The sequence below is a fragment of the Symphalangus syndactylus genome, chromosome 11, assembly GCF_028878055.3.
Source record: "Symphalangus syndactylus isolate Jambi chromosome 11, NHGRI_mSymSyn1-v2.1_pri, whole genome shotgun sequence".
Taxonomy (NCBI): Eukaryota; Metazoa; Chordata; class Mammalia; order Primates; family Hylobatidae; genus Symphalangus; species Symphalangus syndactylus.
In genome coordinates this window covers 17,453,009-17,471,333 of record NC_072433.2, presented here as the reverse complement: position 1 = coordinate 17,471,333, position 18,325 = coordinate 17,453,009, and the positions used below count along the sequence as shown (strand labels likewise).

At 45.8% G+C, this 18,325-nt stretch overlaps 1 protein-coding gene across 3 annotated transcripts in view; it reads left to right on the top strand.

The window, feature by feature from the left end:
• The first annotated feature begins 8,741 nt into the window (after window positions 1–8,741).
• Window positions 8,742–18,325, top strand: part of SEC24A (SEC24 homolog A, COPII coat complex component) — a 77,373-nt gene continuing 67,789 nt past the window's right edge. For 2 of the 3 annotated variants that reach the window (XM_055297682.2, XM_055297683.2), the window contains exon 1: window positions 8,755–9,172. In XM_055297682.2, the coding sequence (XP_055153657.1) occupies window positions 9,076–9,172 (97 nt within the window). In that variant the 5' untranslated portion in view covers window positions 8,755–9,075. Of the gene's footprint in view, window positions 9,173–18,325 lie in introns of all 3 variants that reach the window. The other variant, XM_055297681.2, reaches the window with a different exon arrangement.

Below are 18,325 nucleotides of genomic sequence, written 5' to 3'. Positions count from 1 at the left end.
CCTGAGGTCAGGAATTCGAGACCAGCCTGGCCAACACGGTGAAACCCCGTCTCTACTAAAAATACAAAAATTAGCTGGGGGCAGCCACTCATGCCTGTAATCCCAGCACTTTGGGAGGCTGAGGCAGGTAAATCAGAAGGTCAGGAGTTTGAGACCAGCCTGGCCAACATGGTGAAACCCTGTCTCTACTAAAAATACAAAACACTAGCTGGGAGTAGTGGCAGGCGCCTGTAATCCCAGCTACTTAGGAGGCTGAGGCAGGAGAATCGCTTGAACCTGGGAGCTGAGATCGCACCACTGCGCTCCAGCCCAGGCGACAGAGTGAGACTCTGTCAAAAAAAAAAAAAAAGCAAAAATTAGCTGGGTGTGTTGGCGGGCGCCTGTAATTCCAGCTACTCGGGAGGCTGAGGTAGGAGAATTGCTTGAACCCAGGAGACAGAAGTTGCAGTGAGCCACGATCACGCCACTGCACTCCAGCCTGGATGACAGAGTGAGACTCTGTCTCAAAAAAAAAAAAAAAAAATTAGCCGGGCACGGTGGCACACGCCTGTAGTCCCAGCTACTCTGGAGGCTGAGGCAGGAGAATCGCTTGAACCTGGGAGGCGGAGGTTGCAGTGAGCCGAGATCGCGCCATTGCACTCCAGTCTGAGTAACAGAGTGAGATTCTGTCTCAAAAAGAGAAAGGAGAAAAAATTGGCATTTGATACTGTACCTCTAGCCCTTCCCAGGTGAGCCGGGCCTGAACAGAGGCTAGCACTACTTCAACTACAGTATTAGGCCTTATCACAATATAACATAACAGTCGAGAACCTAAAAGAACTTGAGACTTCTCGGCCAGGCACGGTGGCTCATGCTTGTAATCCCAGCACTTTGGGAGGCCGAGGCGGGTGGATCACGAGGTCAGGAGATCGAGACCACGGTGAAACCCCGTCTGTACTAAAAATTCAAAAAATTAGCCAGGCGTGGTGGCGGGCGCCTGTAGTCCCAGCTACTCGGAGAGGCTGAGGCAGGAGAATGGCGTGAACCCGGGAGAGGGAGCTTGCAGTGAGCCGAGATTGTGCCACTGCACTCCAGCCTGGGCGACAGAGCGAGACTCCGTCTCAAAAAAAAAAAAAAAAAAAAAAAAAGAACTTGAGACTTCTCATTACTAAGCACCCAAGTTAAAAAAAAAAAAAAAAGAACTTAGACCAACATAGTTTAGAAACAAGTGCTAGTGATGTGGTTTAGGCTATAAGTGCAATAGTAACTTATAGTAATGAATTAATGAGGGTCAAAATAGTCAGAATAGGCCTAGGGCAGTGGTTCATGCCTGTAATCCCAGTACTTTGGGAGGCCGAGGCAGGCTGATCGCTTGAGTCCAGGAGTTAGAGACCAGCCTGGGTAACATGGTGAAATCCCATCTCTACAAAAAATACAAAAATTAGTGGGTGTGGTGGTGTGCGCCTGTAGTACCAGCTACTCAGGAGGCTGAGGTGGGAGGATAATTGAGCCTGGGAGGTTAAGGCTATAGTGAGCTATGATCACGCCACTGCACTCCAGTCTGGGTGACAGTGAGACCCTGTTTCTAAAAAGGAAGAAAAAGGAAAAAAAATTAAAATTGTCAGAAGTCTGGAAGATAAAGACACTTTAAATTTATTCCTTCAAAAATGTTTACTGAATATTGGACCTGTTAAGTGTGAGGCCCCAAGCCAAGTGCTGAGAATACCCAGGTGAATAAGACACAGTCCTTGGTCTCTACTCACTGACAGTCTAACAGGGAAACAGACATGGTTACCTTGGAATTGACAGGCTATGTATAGACTTATATTCCATTGAAAAAAGATAAACAGGCCGGGCACGGTGGCTCACACCTGTAATCCCAGCACTTTGGGAGGCTGAGGTGGGCGGATCATGAGGTCAGGAGATCAAGACCATCCTGGCTAACACAGTGAAACCCCGTCTCTACTAAAAATACAAAAAATTAGCCAGGCGTGGTGGCAGGCGCCTGTAGTTCCAGCTACTCGGGAGGCTGAGGCAGGAGAATGGCGTGAACCTGGGAGGTGGAGCTTGCAGTGAGCCAAGACTGCACCACTGCACTCCAGCCTGGGTGACAGAGCGAGACAACATCTGAAAAAAAAAAAAAAAAAGAAAGAAAAAAGATAAACATAGACACCAATAGGGCCAGGGTCAGTGGCTCATGCCTATAACCCCAGCACTTTGGGAGGCTGAGGCAGGAGGATCACTTGAGGCCAGGAGTTTGGGAGCAGCCTGGGCAACATGGTGAGACCTCATCTCTATCAAATAAGATAATAAAAAAGACACAAATATGTAACAATAATAAGTGTTATGAAGAAACATAAGCAGAGTAAGAGGAACACAGAGTGAGCTGTGTCATGTAGGATATTTAGAGAAGCCCTCTTCAATTAAAGTAACATTTGAACAAGGGCCTAAAGGAGTGAGAGTTTGAGTTCCCTGGATGTCTTGGGGAAGAGTATCCCAAGTAACAGAAATAAGTGTAATGGCAGGCTTGTGCTTGAATAGCTAGAGAAATAGCAAATGTGTCTGGAGTGGAGTGAGTGGGAAGGAGTGTGGAAGTCAAAGAGGTAGCAAGGCCAGGTCATTGTGGGGCTTGGGTAGCACTCTGGATTTTACTTAGCTTGAGATGAAAAAAGTCATGCAGAAAAATTTTAACTTGATGGAGCAAGCAGAGGGAGTAATCACAGATCTGGGAGTATAGGAAAGTAAAAATGGAATCAGTAGTTCAGGAACTCAATTCAACATGTGGGATGGATTAGAGAGAGGCAATCCAGAAGGTTATTCATTCTCAACAGTTCAAGTGCAAGATGATGAAAAGTAACCAGAATGGGCAGGAAGAATGGTAAGAGCTACATAAAAATGATAAGTTTTCAAAGAAAGCAATGGGATTTTCAGGCTTGGTGGGGATAAATGTACTTGTGATGTAGCTTCAGAGCTGCTGACTTCAGATACAAACAGCTGTCCTGTCAGAAACAAATGAGGCCAAAGGAACTGTTCTTAAAACGGAACCACAAGAGTTTCAGTAAACAAAACTATCGTTCTTATAAACCTGTTTGTAACTGAAACTGTTCTTTGTTTGAAATAGAAATGGAAGTCTTTTTTTTTTGATATGGAGTTTTGCTCTGTCACCCAGGCTGGAGTGCAGTGGCGCGATTCCGGCTCACTGCAACCTCCACATCCCGGGTTCAACCAATTCTCCTGCCTCAGCCTCCCGAGTAGCTGGGATTACAGGGAACCGCCAACACACTCAGCTAATATTTGTATTTATAGTAGAGATGGGGTTTTACCATCTTGGCTAGACTGGTCTCAAACTCCTGATCTCTTGATCCACCCACCTTGGCCTCCCAAAGTGCTGGGATTACAGGTGTGAGCCATTGTGCCCGGCCGAACAGTACTTTTTTTTTTTTTTTTTTGAGATGGAGTCTTGATCTGTCGCCCAGGCTGGACTGCAGTGGTGCGATCTCGGCTCACTGCAAGCGCCACCTCCCAGGTTCATGCCATTCTCCTGCCTCAGCCTCCCGAGTAGCTGGGACTACAGGTGCTCACCACCACGCCCGGCTAATTTTTTGTATTTTTAGTAGAGACGGGGTTTCACCATGTTAGCCAAGACGGTCTCGATCTCCTGACCTCGTGATCCACCCGCCTCGGCCTCCCAAAGTGCTGGGATTACAGGCGTGAGCCACCACGCCTGGCCCGAACAATATTTTTAATAATTAAAGAACCCAAAATAATTTACCCTTTCCTGAAATCAAATTGATCCTATTTATCACGTGAATATGCAACAGTCATGAGCAGGCAGGCAAAGGAGCTCTAGTGTGAGCCTAAGTCCACTTCTGCATATCAGCAAATTTTATTAGAAATGCCTGTCTCCCAGTTTTGAGTCTAAATAATCAAATGTAATGGAATATTCTTAGTATAGTGCTTATATCCTTACTGAAACAGTTTCTTGTCACTTATTTTATTGTTTACAATTTTCTTTCTTTCTTTTTTTTTTTTTAGACGGGGTCTCGCTCTGTTGCCCAGGCTGGAGTGCACTGGCGTGGTCTCGGCTCACTGCAACCTCCACCTCCCAGGTTCAAACGATTCTTCTGCCTCAGCTTCCCAAGTAACTGGGATTACAGGCACCTGCCACCACGCCCAGCTAATTTTTTGTATTTTTAGTAGAGACAGGGGTTTCACCATGTTGGCCTAGCTGGTCTTGAACTCCTGACCCTGTGATCTGCTCGCCACGGCCTCCCAAAGTGCTGGGATTACAGGCGTGAGCCACTGCCCTGGGCCTACAATTTTCTTAACTAGGGTTGAAGGCTCTGAAAATATGCAGAAAATCATATAATGGCCTTATGAAGGTTGTATATGTGGCAGAAGGATTCTGTTTTTCTGGACAACAAAGATAAAAAAGTAGAATATATTACTGACATCAGTTTAGTAAAATGTATAGTAGTGTAGCATAGATACAGGTAATTGAAGAAAGAAATATCAATAACAATTGGTAAGAGCAATTTTTTTTTTTGAGACAGTCTCCCTCTGTCGCCCAGGCTGGAGTGCAGTGGCAAGATCTCAGCTCACTGCAACCTCTGCCTCCCAGGTTCAAGAGATTTTCCCTGCCTCAGCCTCCCAAATAGCTGGGATTACAGGCACCCACCACCACGCCTGGCTAATTTTTGTATTTTTAGTAGAGACAGAGTTTCATCACGTTGGCCAGGCTGCTCTTGAATGCCTGACCTCAAGTGATCCACCCACCTTGGCCTACCAAAGTGTTGGGAATACAGGCGCCTGGCCAAGAGCAGTTGTTATAATTGCTATCACCAATAATTTTTTCATATTTCTGTGGCCACACTTAAATGAGTCATCAAATGATTTGATATTATGTGGATAATACTTAATATGAAAACTTTTAAAACATGGTGTCCCATCTCAGTTACTTAAACTTACCTTCCTACTATCCCAAAGGTTAGGCAGATGACAAATGCTGTTTTTCTCCTCTGTCTCTCTCTGTATATATATGTATTCTGAGACAGGGTCTTACTCTGTTGCCTAGGCTGGAGTCCAGTAGCACAATCATGGCTTACTGCAGCCTCAATCTCCCAGGCTCAAGCGATCCTCCCACCTCAGTCTTCTGAGCAGCTGGGACTACAGGCATACGTCACCATGCCCAGCTAATTTTTTGTATGTTTTTGTAGAGACGGAGTTTTGCCATATTCCTCAGGCTGTTCTCCAACTCCTGGGCATAGGGGATCCACTTGCCTCGGCCTCCCAAAGTCCTGGGATTATAGGCGTGAGCCACTGTGCCCAGCTCTCCTCAATACTGTAGTGCTGATTACACTGAGAGTGTAAAAACCATTTGAAATACTTAATCATTGTTTTGAGGACACGCACAGTAACATAGCAACTTAGGGGTGGAACAAATTTTAGAAAAAGCATTGTTTACTTATTAGCAAATTATTTATGTTGATTTAACCTGATTTAACCAACTAGACTACTTTTTAAAATCTCTGGGGCCAGGCACAGTGGCTCAGGCCTGTAATCCCAGCACTTTGGGAGGCCAAGGCAGGTTGATCACCTGAGGTCATGGGTTCAAGACCAGCCTGGTCAACATGGTGAAACTCCGTCCCTAGTAAAAATACAAAAATTAGCTGGGCATGGTGGCTTGCGCCTGTAGTCCCAGCTACTCGGGAAGCTGAGGCAGGAGAATCACGTGAACCCGGGAGGCAGAGATTGCAGTGAGCCGAGATCGCACCACTGCACTCCAGCCTGGCAACACAGCGACATTCTGTCTCAAAATAAATAAATAAATAAATAAATAAATAAATAAATCTCTGAACACACAGATATTGCTTAAATAGCTTGAACTCGGGAGGCAGAGGTTGCAGTGAGCCGAGGTCACACCACTGCACTCCAGCCTGACGACAGAGCGAGATTCCGTCTCAAAAAAAAAAAATCTCTGAACACACAGATACTGCTTAAATAGCACAAAGTTCAAAGAAAGCTTGATTTAACCAAATCAAACCACTGTGCCAAGGTCAAAACAAATCAAGATAATTCAAAATGAGTTGAATAAAAAGAGAGAATTAAACTAATGCAGGTTTGAGATCAGGTATTTGCCTCTTTGAAGAGTGACCCTGATTTTGTCTGACCTCAGAAAGGTTGTTTCTCTCTGAGCTCTATTTCCTCTTCAAAACATTCAGAGGCTTGTGTCTGTGCAATTTTAAAGTGTTTTTGGATCTATAATTTGGGATTTTGTTATAGTGGCTCCAAACTGTAAACAATTTGACCAAAGTATCATCTTCATCTTAAAGAAGATTTTAACTGAGCATGGTGGCTCAAACCTGTAATCTCATTTTGGAAGGATGAGGCAAGACCTTGCAAGACCTTCTCTTTACAAAAACAAAGAAACTTTCAAGGTCTTGCAAGACCTTCTCTTTACAAAAACAAAGAAACAAACAAACAAATAAAAACCTAGCCAGGCATAATGGCACACACCTGTAGTCCCAGCTACTCAGGAGGCTGAGGCTGGAGGACTGCTTGAGCCCAGGAGGTTGAGGCAGCAGTGAGCTGTGACTGCACCACTGCACTCCAGCCTGGGAAACAGACTGTCTTAAAAAAAAAAAAAAAAAAAAAGATATTGTACTTGGATCTTGTACAAAGGAATTGTTGAATGCTACTTACAGCAAATATTTATTTATTTATATATATTTTTGAGACAGTCTTGCTGTGTCGGCCAGGCTGGAGTGCAGTGGCACAATCTTGGCTCACTGCAACCTCTGTCTCCTGGGTTCAAGCCATTCTCCTGCCTCTTCCTCCTGAATAGCTGGGATTACAGGCATGTGCCACCATGCCCAGCTAATTTTTGTATTTTCAGTAGAGACAGGGTTTCACCATGTTGGCCAGGCTGGTCTTGAACTCCTGACCTCAGGTAATCCGCCCGCCTCGGCCTCCCAAAGTGCTGGGATTACAGGCATGAGCTACCACGCCCGAGCAAATACATTTTCAGTAAAGTTCTGAGGCAAATGATGAAAACAGGGTTAGTATAAAATTTAGTATTTAGTTATTTGAATTTTTACTGACTGTTTTTAGGCCTGACACAGTGGTTTATTCTTTTTCTTTTCTTAGAGACAGGATCTCACTCTCACGCAGGCTGCAGTGCAGTGGTGAGATCACAGCTCACTGCAGCCTCGAACTCCTGGGCTCAGGTGATCCTCCCACCTCAGCCGCCTGAGTAGCTGGGACTACAGGGATGTGCCACCACACTGGCCACGTTTTTAAAATTTGTTATTTAATTTAAAAAAATTGGCTGGGCACGGTGGCTCACGCCTGTAATCCCAGAACTTTGGGGAGGCTGAGGCAGGTGGATCAACTGAGGCGGGTGGATCAGCTGAGGTCAGGTGTTCCAGACCAGCCTGGCCAACATGGTGAAACCCTGTCTCTACTAAAAATACAGAAATTAGCCAGGCATGGTGGCAGGAGCCTGTAATCCCAGCTACTCGGGAGGCTGAGGCAGGAGAATTGCTTGAACCCAGGAGGCAGAGGTTGCAGTGAGCGGAGATGGTGCCACTGCACTCCAGCCTGGGCAACAGACCAAGACTCCGTCTCAAAAATAATTTTTTTTTTTTTTAAATAGAGATAAGGGGACTCTCCCTGTTGTCCAGACTGGTCTCAAACTCCTGGCCTCAAGTAATCCTTCTGTCTCAGCCTCCCAAAGTGTTTGGATTACAGGAGTGAGCCACCTTGCCCAGCCTGACACAGTGGTTTAGATCTGGCTTTTTTTTGTATGTAATATAACACTTCATAGCAGGCATTTGATATTAAATGAATTAGGTAACATGTACTTCACACTGAGGTTTCGAAACCGCGTGGCATGACATTTTAATCAACAATACAAATCTGTAAAGAAGGACTTTATCATCAGCACACAGCAGGAAAAACCTAAATAGAATAAGGCAGCTAAGATGATTACTCAGTCATTAATTAACTAATGTTGTCTAATCACCGCAGTTTCGACCTCCCTTTGGCTTCAAAAGTCAAAAAAGTCTACTTGCAAAAAAAAAAAAAAAAAAGTCTACTTGCTCTGAAAGGAAGTTTGAGTTCTTTACCTTACTGTAAACTCTTAGAAGAGGAAACAAAACTGCCATTTAAATGTGCTAATGAACTTGAGTATGAGTATGCTGTGAATCAGCGAGTTTCAAAATTAAAATTCCTCTGAGTCCTCCAGTCAAAAAGACAAAGGCCTCCTTCTTGGCTTGATCACACTATTAACATGTACACATATTTAACCACCTCTTTTTAAAACCCCTTACAATTTACATCTAAAACATGAAGACGAAATGTTAATGAAATACTGAGATGAACATTAACCGTCCCAGCTACCAGTGGTGGTAGGGTCTCAACAGAGGACGACGACTTCTATGGTCTCAGATAATCTTCACAAAACCCGAGGAGAGGAACTGTCAGTCCCAGCCGACGAAAGCGGCTACTGAATCCCAGACTGCCCCACGATCCCGGCTCTGCGAGCGAGGTCACGTTCACAACTGCGGGAATTTCCGTAGCGGTGACACACGGCACTTCCGGCCGGCCGTGAGAGTCGGTGACGTGGCGGCGAGGCCGGGCACGGTCGTCGGGGTCGGGGCACCAGGAGCTGTCAGGTGGCCTCGAGGCAACCCGGCTGGCAGAGAAGAGTTCGCCGGCGCGGCGGCGGCTGAGAGCCCGGAGCCGGAAGTGCCACGTGTCTTGATTGCGGCTGCGCGGCCGGCGGCTGACAGGCACTTCCGGCCAGGGCCTCCCTCCTTCTCTCAAGATTTGGCTGCCGCCTTCCAGCCGGGCGTTCGCGGCCCCGCCGGCCCGACTCCCAAGCCTCAGCTCCCAGGCTAGGCCGTGGCCGCCGGTGGCCTGGGGAGAGTGCGGCGCCATGCCTCGGGCTTAATGCGCCCCCCTCTCTTCTCCCAGTCTTCAGTCTTAAGTCGTTAGCCTCCTCCCTCCGCTTTCGGCAGTGGTCTTTCAGCTCTCTTCTTGTGCGCTGTTGTCGACCCTGACCAGCCCCTTCCAACCCAGATAACCGCCGTCGTCATGTCCCAGCCGAGAATACCGGCCTCCGGCGGCGCCCCAGCCAGCCTCCAGGCCCAGAACGGAGCCGCCTTGGCCTCGGGGTCTCCCTACACCAACGGTGAGTGCTGTCCGGGGGGGAGGGCGCAGCCTGGCCAGGGCTGACTGACCTTTGCTTGCCACTGCTGCTTGAGGCGACATAGATAGAGAGGGTGACCTCCTTACCGGGTTCTGGCGCGGATGGTGGTGGGAGGCTGGGCCAGGGGACCACGGCAATTGTGCACCTGTAGCCCCAGGCTCGTCTCAGTCTTTCACATTTATTTATTTAGTCGGTCACCAAAACAGTAAATGAGCACCCGCTGTATGCAACGCCCTGGGTGAAACACGGGTGAGAAAATGCCTCAAAACTCGAATATAAGGATCATAGTGTTTGTATGCCTTCGCCTTCCATGCCACCTCACCCCAGTCTCCTAGAGAGCAGGATTTGGGGTCTGATTCATCTGGGTTCCGCAGGCCCTGAAGTGGGGTGGGGGTCGTACTCAGTCTGAGTTTCTGGAGATGAATGCATGCTTTTGGGACACCCCTTTAGGGCCTACTCATCTCTCCCAGAACCTTCCCAGAATTGTACCTACAACAGCTGTTCAATCTTTCAGCTGTGGAAAAACCAAATAGAAGGGAGGATCTCCTGCTTGACTTCTAGATGTCTGTACAGCATTTGGAAAGTGGTTGGACACAACCCTCTGAATCTCTAACAAGAGTCTACATGTACATTATAGTTTGTCATTTGGTGTTAGAATGTCTTATAATTTTATACCTCTTCTAGGATTCCTTAAATCGTCCTACATTGTGATTTGCTAAGATTATTTCAGTTGTTAAAATAGACAAAGACTTTCTGCCGACAGATTGCCTACTTACCAATTTACTTACAAATCTTTGGTTTACAGAAATAAGACTAGTAGAATAATGCTAAAGAACTTAAGTTGCCATTAGAGTCTAAGATTTCTGTGAAGTTGGAGAAAACAGACAGTGACTAAAATCGCCAATTTACGTTGTTTTTAGAGAAGACCGCTGTTTTCTTTACAAAGATGGCTCTAAAAGACTTTTAAAAATGTCTGTGAGTAGGCAACTATATGGGCAGAAGAAAGAATAAGTGGAGGAAAGCCACTGAAAGGGTACTGAGTTAACCATTCTTTCTCAAAATTATGGTAACAGATTATGTACACTACATTTTATTCTAGAATATTTAATAACATTTACACTGAGGATGAGAAAAAATATGTTACATGGCTATGGATTTTTCTTATAATCTATAAATTGCAGTTTTACGTTAACTTTAAATGACAAATCCCCAAATGTGCTTCAACGTTTATATATGAGTTTAGTTGTCATAATATTGAAATGTTAAAGGGATTTGACCACTGTGGTATGCCGTATTAGAGATATTGTCACTATGTTGATTTGATACAGTCCAACAGACATTTGTTCCACATCTTCTTTTTTTTTTTTTTTTTTTTGAGATGGAGTCTTGTTCTGTCGCCCAGGCTGGAGTGCAGTGGTGTGATCTCAGCTCACTGCAACCTCTGCTTCCTGGGTTCAAGCGATTCTCCTGCCTCCTTAGCCTTCCAAAGTGCTGTAATTACAGGCCTGAGCCACAGTACCCAGACCTCTTTTTTAAAATATAATTTTCATAGTCTTTTGATAAGTTCCATTTCTACAGCGTTTTTTGTTTGTTTTTTGTTTTGGTTTTTTTTTGGAGACGGAGTTTTGCTTTTGTCTCCCAGGCTGGAGTGCAGTGGCGCTATCTCGGCTCACTGCAACCTCCGCCTCCCAGGTTCAAGCGATTCTCCTGCCTCAGCCTCCCTAGTAGCTGGGATTACAGGAACGTGTCACCCACCACACCCAGCTAATTTTTATATTTTTAGTAGAAACAGGGTTTCACCATGCTGGTCAGGCTGATGTCAAACTCCTGACCTCCAGTGATCCACCCACCTTGGTCTCCCAAAGTGCTGGGATTACAGGCATGAGCCACTGTGCCTGGCCTCTACAAGTTGTTTGTTTTTTGCCTTTTTTTTTTTTTTTTTTGAGACAGGATCTTGCTTACACTGTCCCTCAAGCTAGAGTGCAGTGGCAGGATCAAAACTCACTGTCACTCCTGGGCTCAAGCAATCCTCACACCTTAGCCTCCCCAGTAACTACAGGTGCATACCACCAGGCCCCATTTTTTATATAAGTATATAATATATATTATATATATAAAATGTATATATTTTATTATTATTATTTTTTGAGTCAGAGTTTCACTCTGTCACCCAGGCTGGAGTACAATGGCTCAATCTCGGCTCACTGCAACCTCTACCTCCCAGGTTCAAGTGATTCTCGTGCCTCAGCCTCCCGAGTAGCTGGGATTACAGGCATGTGCCACCACAACCGGCTAGTTTCTGTATTTTTGGTAGAGATGGGGTTTCATCACATTGGTCAGGCTGGTCTCAAACTCCTGACCTCAGGTGATCCACCCGCCTTGGCCTCCCAAAGTGCTGGGATTACAGGCGTGAGCCACTGCACCCGGCCGAAAAGTCTTAAGTATTTAATGAAGTTTGCTTAAATTACATATTACAGTAAAATTAGATCTTCAGTTTGCTTTTGTTTTTTGTTTTTGAGATAGTCTTGCTCTATTGCCCAGGCTGGAGTGCAGTGGCGCAATCTTGGCTCACTGCAACCTCTGCCTCCTGGGTTCAAGTAATCCTCCTGCCTCAGCCTCCTGAGCAACTGGGACTACAGGCATGCGCCACTATGTCCAGCTAATTTTTGTATATTTAGTAGAGATGGGGTTTCGCCATGTTGTCCAGGCTGGTCTCGAACTCCCGAGCTCAGGTGATCTGCCCACCTCGGCCTACTAAAGTGCTGGGATTACAGGTGTGAGCCACTGTGCCTGGCCAGTTTGGTGTTTTTTGTTTTTGAGACGGAGTCTTGCTGTGTCGCCAGGCTGGAGTGCAGTGATGCGATCTCAGCTCACTGCAACCTCTGCCTCCCAGGTTCAAGCGATTCTCCTGCCTCAGCCTCCGGAATAGCTGGGATTACAGGCACCTGTAGCACATGCCACCATGCCTGGCTAATTTTTGTATTTTGTTTGTTTTGTTTTGTTTTTGTTTTTGTTTTTGTTTTTTTGAGACAGAGTCTCGCCCATGCTGGAGTGCAGTGGCACGATCTTGGCTCACTGCAAGCTCTGCCTCCCGGGTTCATGCCATTATTATCCTGCCTCAGCCTCCCGAGTAGCTGGGACTATAGGCGCCTGCCACCATGCCCAGCTAATTTTTTGTATTTTTTTTTTAGTGGAGACAGGGTTTCACCCTGTTAGGATGGTCTCAATCTCCTGACTTCGTGATCCGCCCGCCTTGGCCTCCTAAAGTGCTGGGATTACAGATGTGAGCCACCATGCTCGGCCTAATTTTTGTATTTTTAGTAGAGATGGGGTTTCACCATGTTGGCCAGGATGGCCTCTATCTTCTGACCTCATGATCTGCCCGCCTCAGCCTCCCAAAGTGCTGGGATTACAGGTGTGAGCCACCACACCCGTTCCAGTTTCGTTTGTTTGTTTGTTTTTTAAAGAGCCTAGATCTTGCTCTGTCACCCAGGTTGAAGTGTAGTGACTTGATCATGGCTCACTGCAGCCTCGAACCTCTCAGCTGAAGTGATCCTCACACCTCAGCCTCCTGTGAAGCTAGGACTACAGGCACATGCCCTGAAACCTGGCTAATTAAAAAATTTTTTTTAGAAAACAGAGCTGCACTCTGTTGCCCAGGATGGTCTTGAACTCCTGGACTCAAGTAATCCTCCTGCGTTGGCCTCCCAAAGAGCTGGGATTACAGGCATTAGCCACAACATCTAGCCCAGATATTTTTTATATTATAGTCAAAAGACCTCACCAGGTGTGGTGGCTCACACCTGTAATCTCAGCACCTTGGGAGGCCGAGGTGCTAGGATTGTTTTAGCCCAAGAATTCAAGACCAGCCTGGGCAACATAGTGAGACCCTGTCTCTACAAAGATTTTTTAAAAAATAGGCATGCTGTGGGCCCAGTAGTCCCAGCTACTGGGGAGGCTGAGACAGGAAGATCACTTGACCCCAGGAGGTCAAGACTGCAGTGAGCTACAATTGCACAACTGCACAGCAACCTGGGTGACACAGCAATATCTTGTCTCAAAAATAAATAAATAGGCCAGGTGCAGTGGCTCACACCTGTAATCCCAGCACTTTGGGAGGGCAAGGCAGGAGGGCTGCTTGAGCCTAGGAGTTCAGACCAGGCTAGGCAACATAGGAAGACCCCATGTCTATAAAAAAGTAAGAAAAATTAGTCCAGTGTAGTGGTGCCAGCCTGTGGTCCCAGCTACTCAGGAGGCTGAGGTAGGAGGATCACCTGCATCCAGGAGGTTAAGGCTGCAATGAGCCGTGATCATGCCACTAGCCTCTAGCCTGGGCAACAGAGTGAGAACCTGTCACAAAAATAAATAAATTAATAAAAAACAAAAGACCTAACAGTAGCCTTTTTCAAAAAAAAATTTTTTTTTTTTTGAGATGGAGTCTCACTCTGTCACCCAGGCTGGAGTGCAATGGTGCACATCTTGGCTCACTGCAACCTCTGCCTCTCGGGTTCAAGCGATTCTCCTGCCTCAGCCTCCCGAGTAGCTGGGACTACAGTCGTCCACCACCATGCTCAGCTAATTTTTGTATATTTAGTAGAGACGGGGTTTCACCATGTTGGACAGGGTGGTCTCAATTTCCTGACCTCGTGATCCGCCTGCCTTGGCCTCCCAAAGTGCTGGGATTACAGGCGTGAGCCACTGCGCCCAGCTGACAGGTTTTTCTGTCTTTGTGTATACATATTTCCTTTGCAAAAATTGATAGCGAGACTACAAGACCTCTTAAACTAATAGATCTTAATCTGATTATCATGTAATAATGCTAAAGGCAAATAATGACTCCCACCATTAATTAGTGCCTTTATTGACTGAATCAACTTGCAAAGGCAGTTAGAAACTGCAGTTTTGTTTTGTTTTGGTTTTTCAGAAATGGTCTCACTTTGTCCCCCAGGCTAGAGTACAGTGGTGCAGTCTTGGCTCACTGCAGCCTTAACCTCCAAGGTTCAAGCAATCATCCTGCCTCAGCCCCTGAAGTAGCTGGGATTACAGGTGTGCATCACCATGCTTGTCTAATTTTTTGTATCTTTAGTAGAGATGGGTTTCACCATTTGGCCAGGCTGGTCTCAAACTCCTGACCTCGTGATCCTCCCGCCTTGGCCTCCCAAAGTGCTGGGATTACAGGTGTGGACCACTGCGCCTGGCCCAGGTTTTCCTAAAGAAACTTAAAGCTTTTTGGCCAGGCTGGTCTCAAAATCCTGACCTCAGGTGATCTGCCCGCCTGAGCCAAAGTGCTGAGATTACAGGTGTGAGGCACCGCACCTGGCCACATGAGATTTTTTACTAATGCAGATTCTGGGATCCTTTTGAATCCTATGAAATAGGATTTTACAAAGGTGGGACCTGGGATCTCAATTCATACCATTATTATAGCAGGTTCCTCTGATTCTGAAGCTGCTGGTTGGGTGGGAAGCACTCATCTGCATTCATTCTTGCCTCTAACTTTCTAATTTAGCTTCTTTACCCACACATCCCAAAATTGTCCTTAATAAGGCCACAAGGCTGGGCGTGGTGGCTCATGCCTGTAATCCGAGCACTTTGGGAGGCCAAAGCATGTGGATCACAAGGTCAGGAGTTCAAGACCAGCCTGGCCAACATGGTGAAACCCTGTCTCTACTAAAAATACAAAAATTAGCCGGGCGTGGTGGCATGCGCCTGTAATCCCAGCTACTCAGGAGGCCTCAGCCTGAGTGATTCTCAGCAGGAGAATTACTTGAACCCAGGAGGTGGAGGTTGCAGTGAGCCGAGATCACGACATTGCACTGCAGCCTGGGTGACAGAGCAAGAATTCATCTCTAAATAAATAAATAAATAAATAAAGCCACAAATGGCTTCCTGGTTATTAAATAGAAAATATTTTTCATTCCTCATTTTCCGAGCTGCATTTGATACCTTTGGCTGTTATTTTGTTTTTACAACAATTGCTTTCTTTGGTTTCTAGGATATCACCAGAAGGGTAGTTATGGTTTTCTTTCTTTGTTTTGGTTGCTATTTCTCAACAGCAGTATTCTCAATATTTCTTCCGTTTCTGATTGTTTTTTTCTCTCTCCTCCTTAAATATTGCTCTTCTTCAAGGTGACCTGTTTTTCTTACTCTTATATGCTCCCGGGGTATCTTTAATTCCCATGGTTTTAAATCTTAGGCATAGATCAATGACTCCCATAATTATATCTTAAGCTGAAACCTATTGCTTTGGCTGCAGATAAATATCTTTTTTTTTTTTTTTTAAGATGGAGTCTTGCTCTGTTGCCCAGGCGGGAGTGAGGTGGCACGATCTTGGCTCACTGCAACCTTCACCTCCCGGGTTCAAGCGATTCTCCTTTCTCAGCCTCCGGAGTAGCTGGGACCACCGGCATGTGCCACCACACCCACCCGGCAAATTTTTTTTATTTTTAGAAGAGATAGGGTTTCATCATCTTAGGATGGTGTTGCTCCCCTGACCTCGTGGGGTTTCACCGTCTTAGGAAGGTGTTGTCCGCCTTGATCTCCCAAAGTGCTGGGATTACAGGCCTGAGCCACTGCACCCAGTGCAGATAAATATCTTTATACTGGACATATCCACTTAGATTTCTTGGTGGCACCTGAAAATTAGTGTGTTTGAAATAACTCTTCAGTCTCTCTTCCCTTTGCCATTCCCCACCTTTGCTTTTTTGAGACAGAGTCTTGCTCTGTCAACCAGGCTGGAGTGCAGTGGCACGATATCCGCTCATTGCAACCTCCGCCTCCCAGGTTCAAGCAGTTCTCCTGCCTCAGCCTCTGAGTAGCTGGGACTATAGGCGTGTGCCACCATGCCCCGCTAATTTTTGTATTTTTAATAGAGACGGGGTTTCACCATGTTGGTCAGGCTGGTCTCGAACTTCTGACTTCAGGTGATCCACCCACCTTGGCCTCCCAAAGTGTTGGGATTACAGGCATGAGCCACTGCACCTGACATTTTTTTTTATTTTAAAGACAGCTCTCATTTTGTCGCCCTGGCTGGAATGCAATGATGCAATGATAGCTCTCTGCAGCCTTGAACTCCTGGGCTCAAGTGATCCTTGATCCTTGATCAAGTTGTTGGAGTGGCTCATGCTTGTAATCTTAGTACTTTGGGAGGCTGAGTCAAGAAAATCCCTTGAGCCCAGGAGTTCGAGACCAGCCTGGACAACTTAGGGAGACCCCATCTCTACAAAAAAATTAAAAAATTAGCCAGGCATAATTGTGCACACCTGTAGGCCCAGCTACTCAAGAGGGGAGGTGGGAGGATCGCTTGAGCTTGGGAGGTCGAGGCTGCAGTGAGCTGTGACACTTCAGCTTGGGTGGCAGAGCGAGACCTCATTTCTGAAACACACACACACACACACACAACCAAAATATATATTTTGTAGAGATAGGGACTTGCTATATTGCCCAGGCTGGTCTCAAACTCCTGGCCTCAAGTGATCCTCCCACCTTGACTTTCTAAAGTGCTGGGATTACAGGCATGAGCCACCATGTCTGGCCTACATTTCTATTCTTTTCTCTTTCTGTTCAAATGAATAAACATGGCCATCCACCAGGTTGCTCAGGTCAGAAACCTAGGAGTCATCCTAGATTTTTTCCTCTCTTCATCACCCATATTCAGTTCCACATAAAATCCCATGAGTGCTGTTTCCTCAAATCAGTTTTTTAAAAATGTGAGTAATGTATAGATACTAAATAATTCTCTGCCATCCCAATGTTAAATTATTTATTTATTTATTTTACTTCTGAGACAGGTTCTCACTCTGTTGCCCAGGCTAGAGTGCAGGGGCATGATCACAGCCCACCGCAGGCTTGATCTTTTGGGTTCAAGTGATCCTCCCGCCTCAGCCTCCCAAGTAGCTGGGACTATAGGCACGTGCCACCATAACTGGCTAATTATTTATTTTTTTGTAGAGACGAGGCCTCATTATATTACCCAGGTTGTTCGTGAACTCCTGAGGTCAAGCCGTGCTCCCATCTTGGCTTTTCAAAGTGCTCGGATTACAAGATCAAGCCAACATGCCTGGCAAAAATTATTTTTATTAAATATATATATGCAAACACAAAACTAGGTGTAAATTTCATAGGTTTATAGCTATTGTACTATTGTAAAACCAAACATTAAAAATATCAACAAATGGCTGGGCGTGGTGGCTCACACCTGTAATCCCATCACTTTGGGAGGCTGAGGTGGCCAGATCACTTGAGGTCAGAAGTTCGAGAACAGCCTGGCCAACGTGGTGAAATCCCGTCTCTACTAAAAATACGAAATTAGCCAGGCGTGGTGGTGCACACCTGTAATCCCAGCTACTCGAGAGGCTGAATGAGGCAGGAGAATCTCCTGAACCCAGGAGGCAGAGGTTGCAGTGAGCTGAGATCGCACCACTGCACTTTAGCTTGGGCAACAGAGTGAGACTCCGTCTCAAAAAAAAATCAAAAGCAATATAATTCAATTTTAAAACATTAAACAATATGCTACATTTTGTTTGAAACCACAATTGATTTGATTGTTTTAATTTTGAATATGTTGGAACATTACTTGGGTGATGATCATGCTCACTTTTTCCTTTTTGTTTTTGAGACACGTTCTCACTCTGTAGCCCAGGGTGGAATGCTTGATTATAGCTCACTGAAGTCAAACTCCTGGGCTCAAGCAGTCCTCTTGCCTCAGCCTCCTGAGAAGCTAGGTCTACAGGCATGTGCCACAACTCTTGGCTAATTTTTTAATTTTTAATTTTTTCTTGTAGAAATGGAGTCTCGCTATGTTGCCCAGGCTGGTCTGCTACTCCTGAGCTCAAGTAGTTCTGCTTTGGCCTCCCAGCGTGCTGGGATTACAGGCATGAGCCACCATGCCCAACCTCTACACGATTTTAATAGGGGAAGGGTGGGGTGGGGGAAAGGATATTTACTGGAAAACAGACAACTTATAGGAAGGATAAATGGGCTCTTAGAATAGATATGATAGTTTTGTGATGGTATCTGTTTAGGTGTGGTGTGGAAATTTCTCATCTCAGGTCATGAGTCAGATTGACATCTTTCCTGGTTGCCCCTGGGAAGTAGATTATGACAATTGAGTTCTTTTGGAAGGCTCTGTTTTAG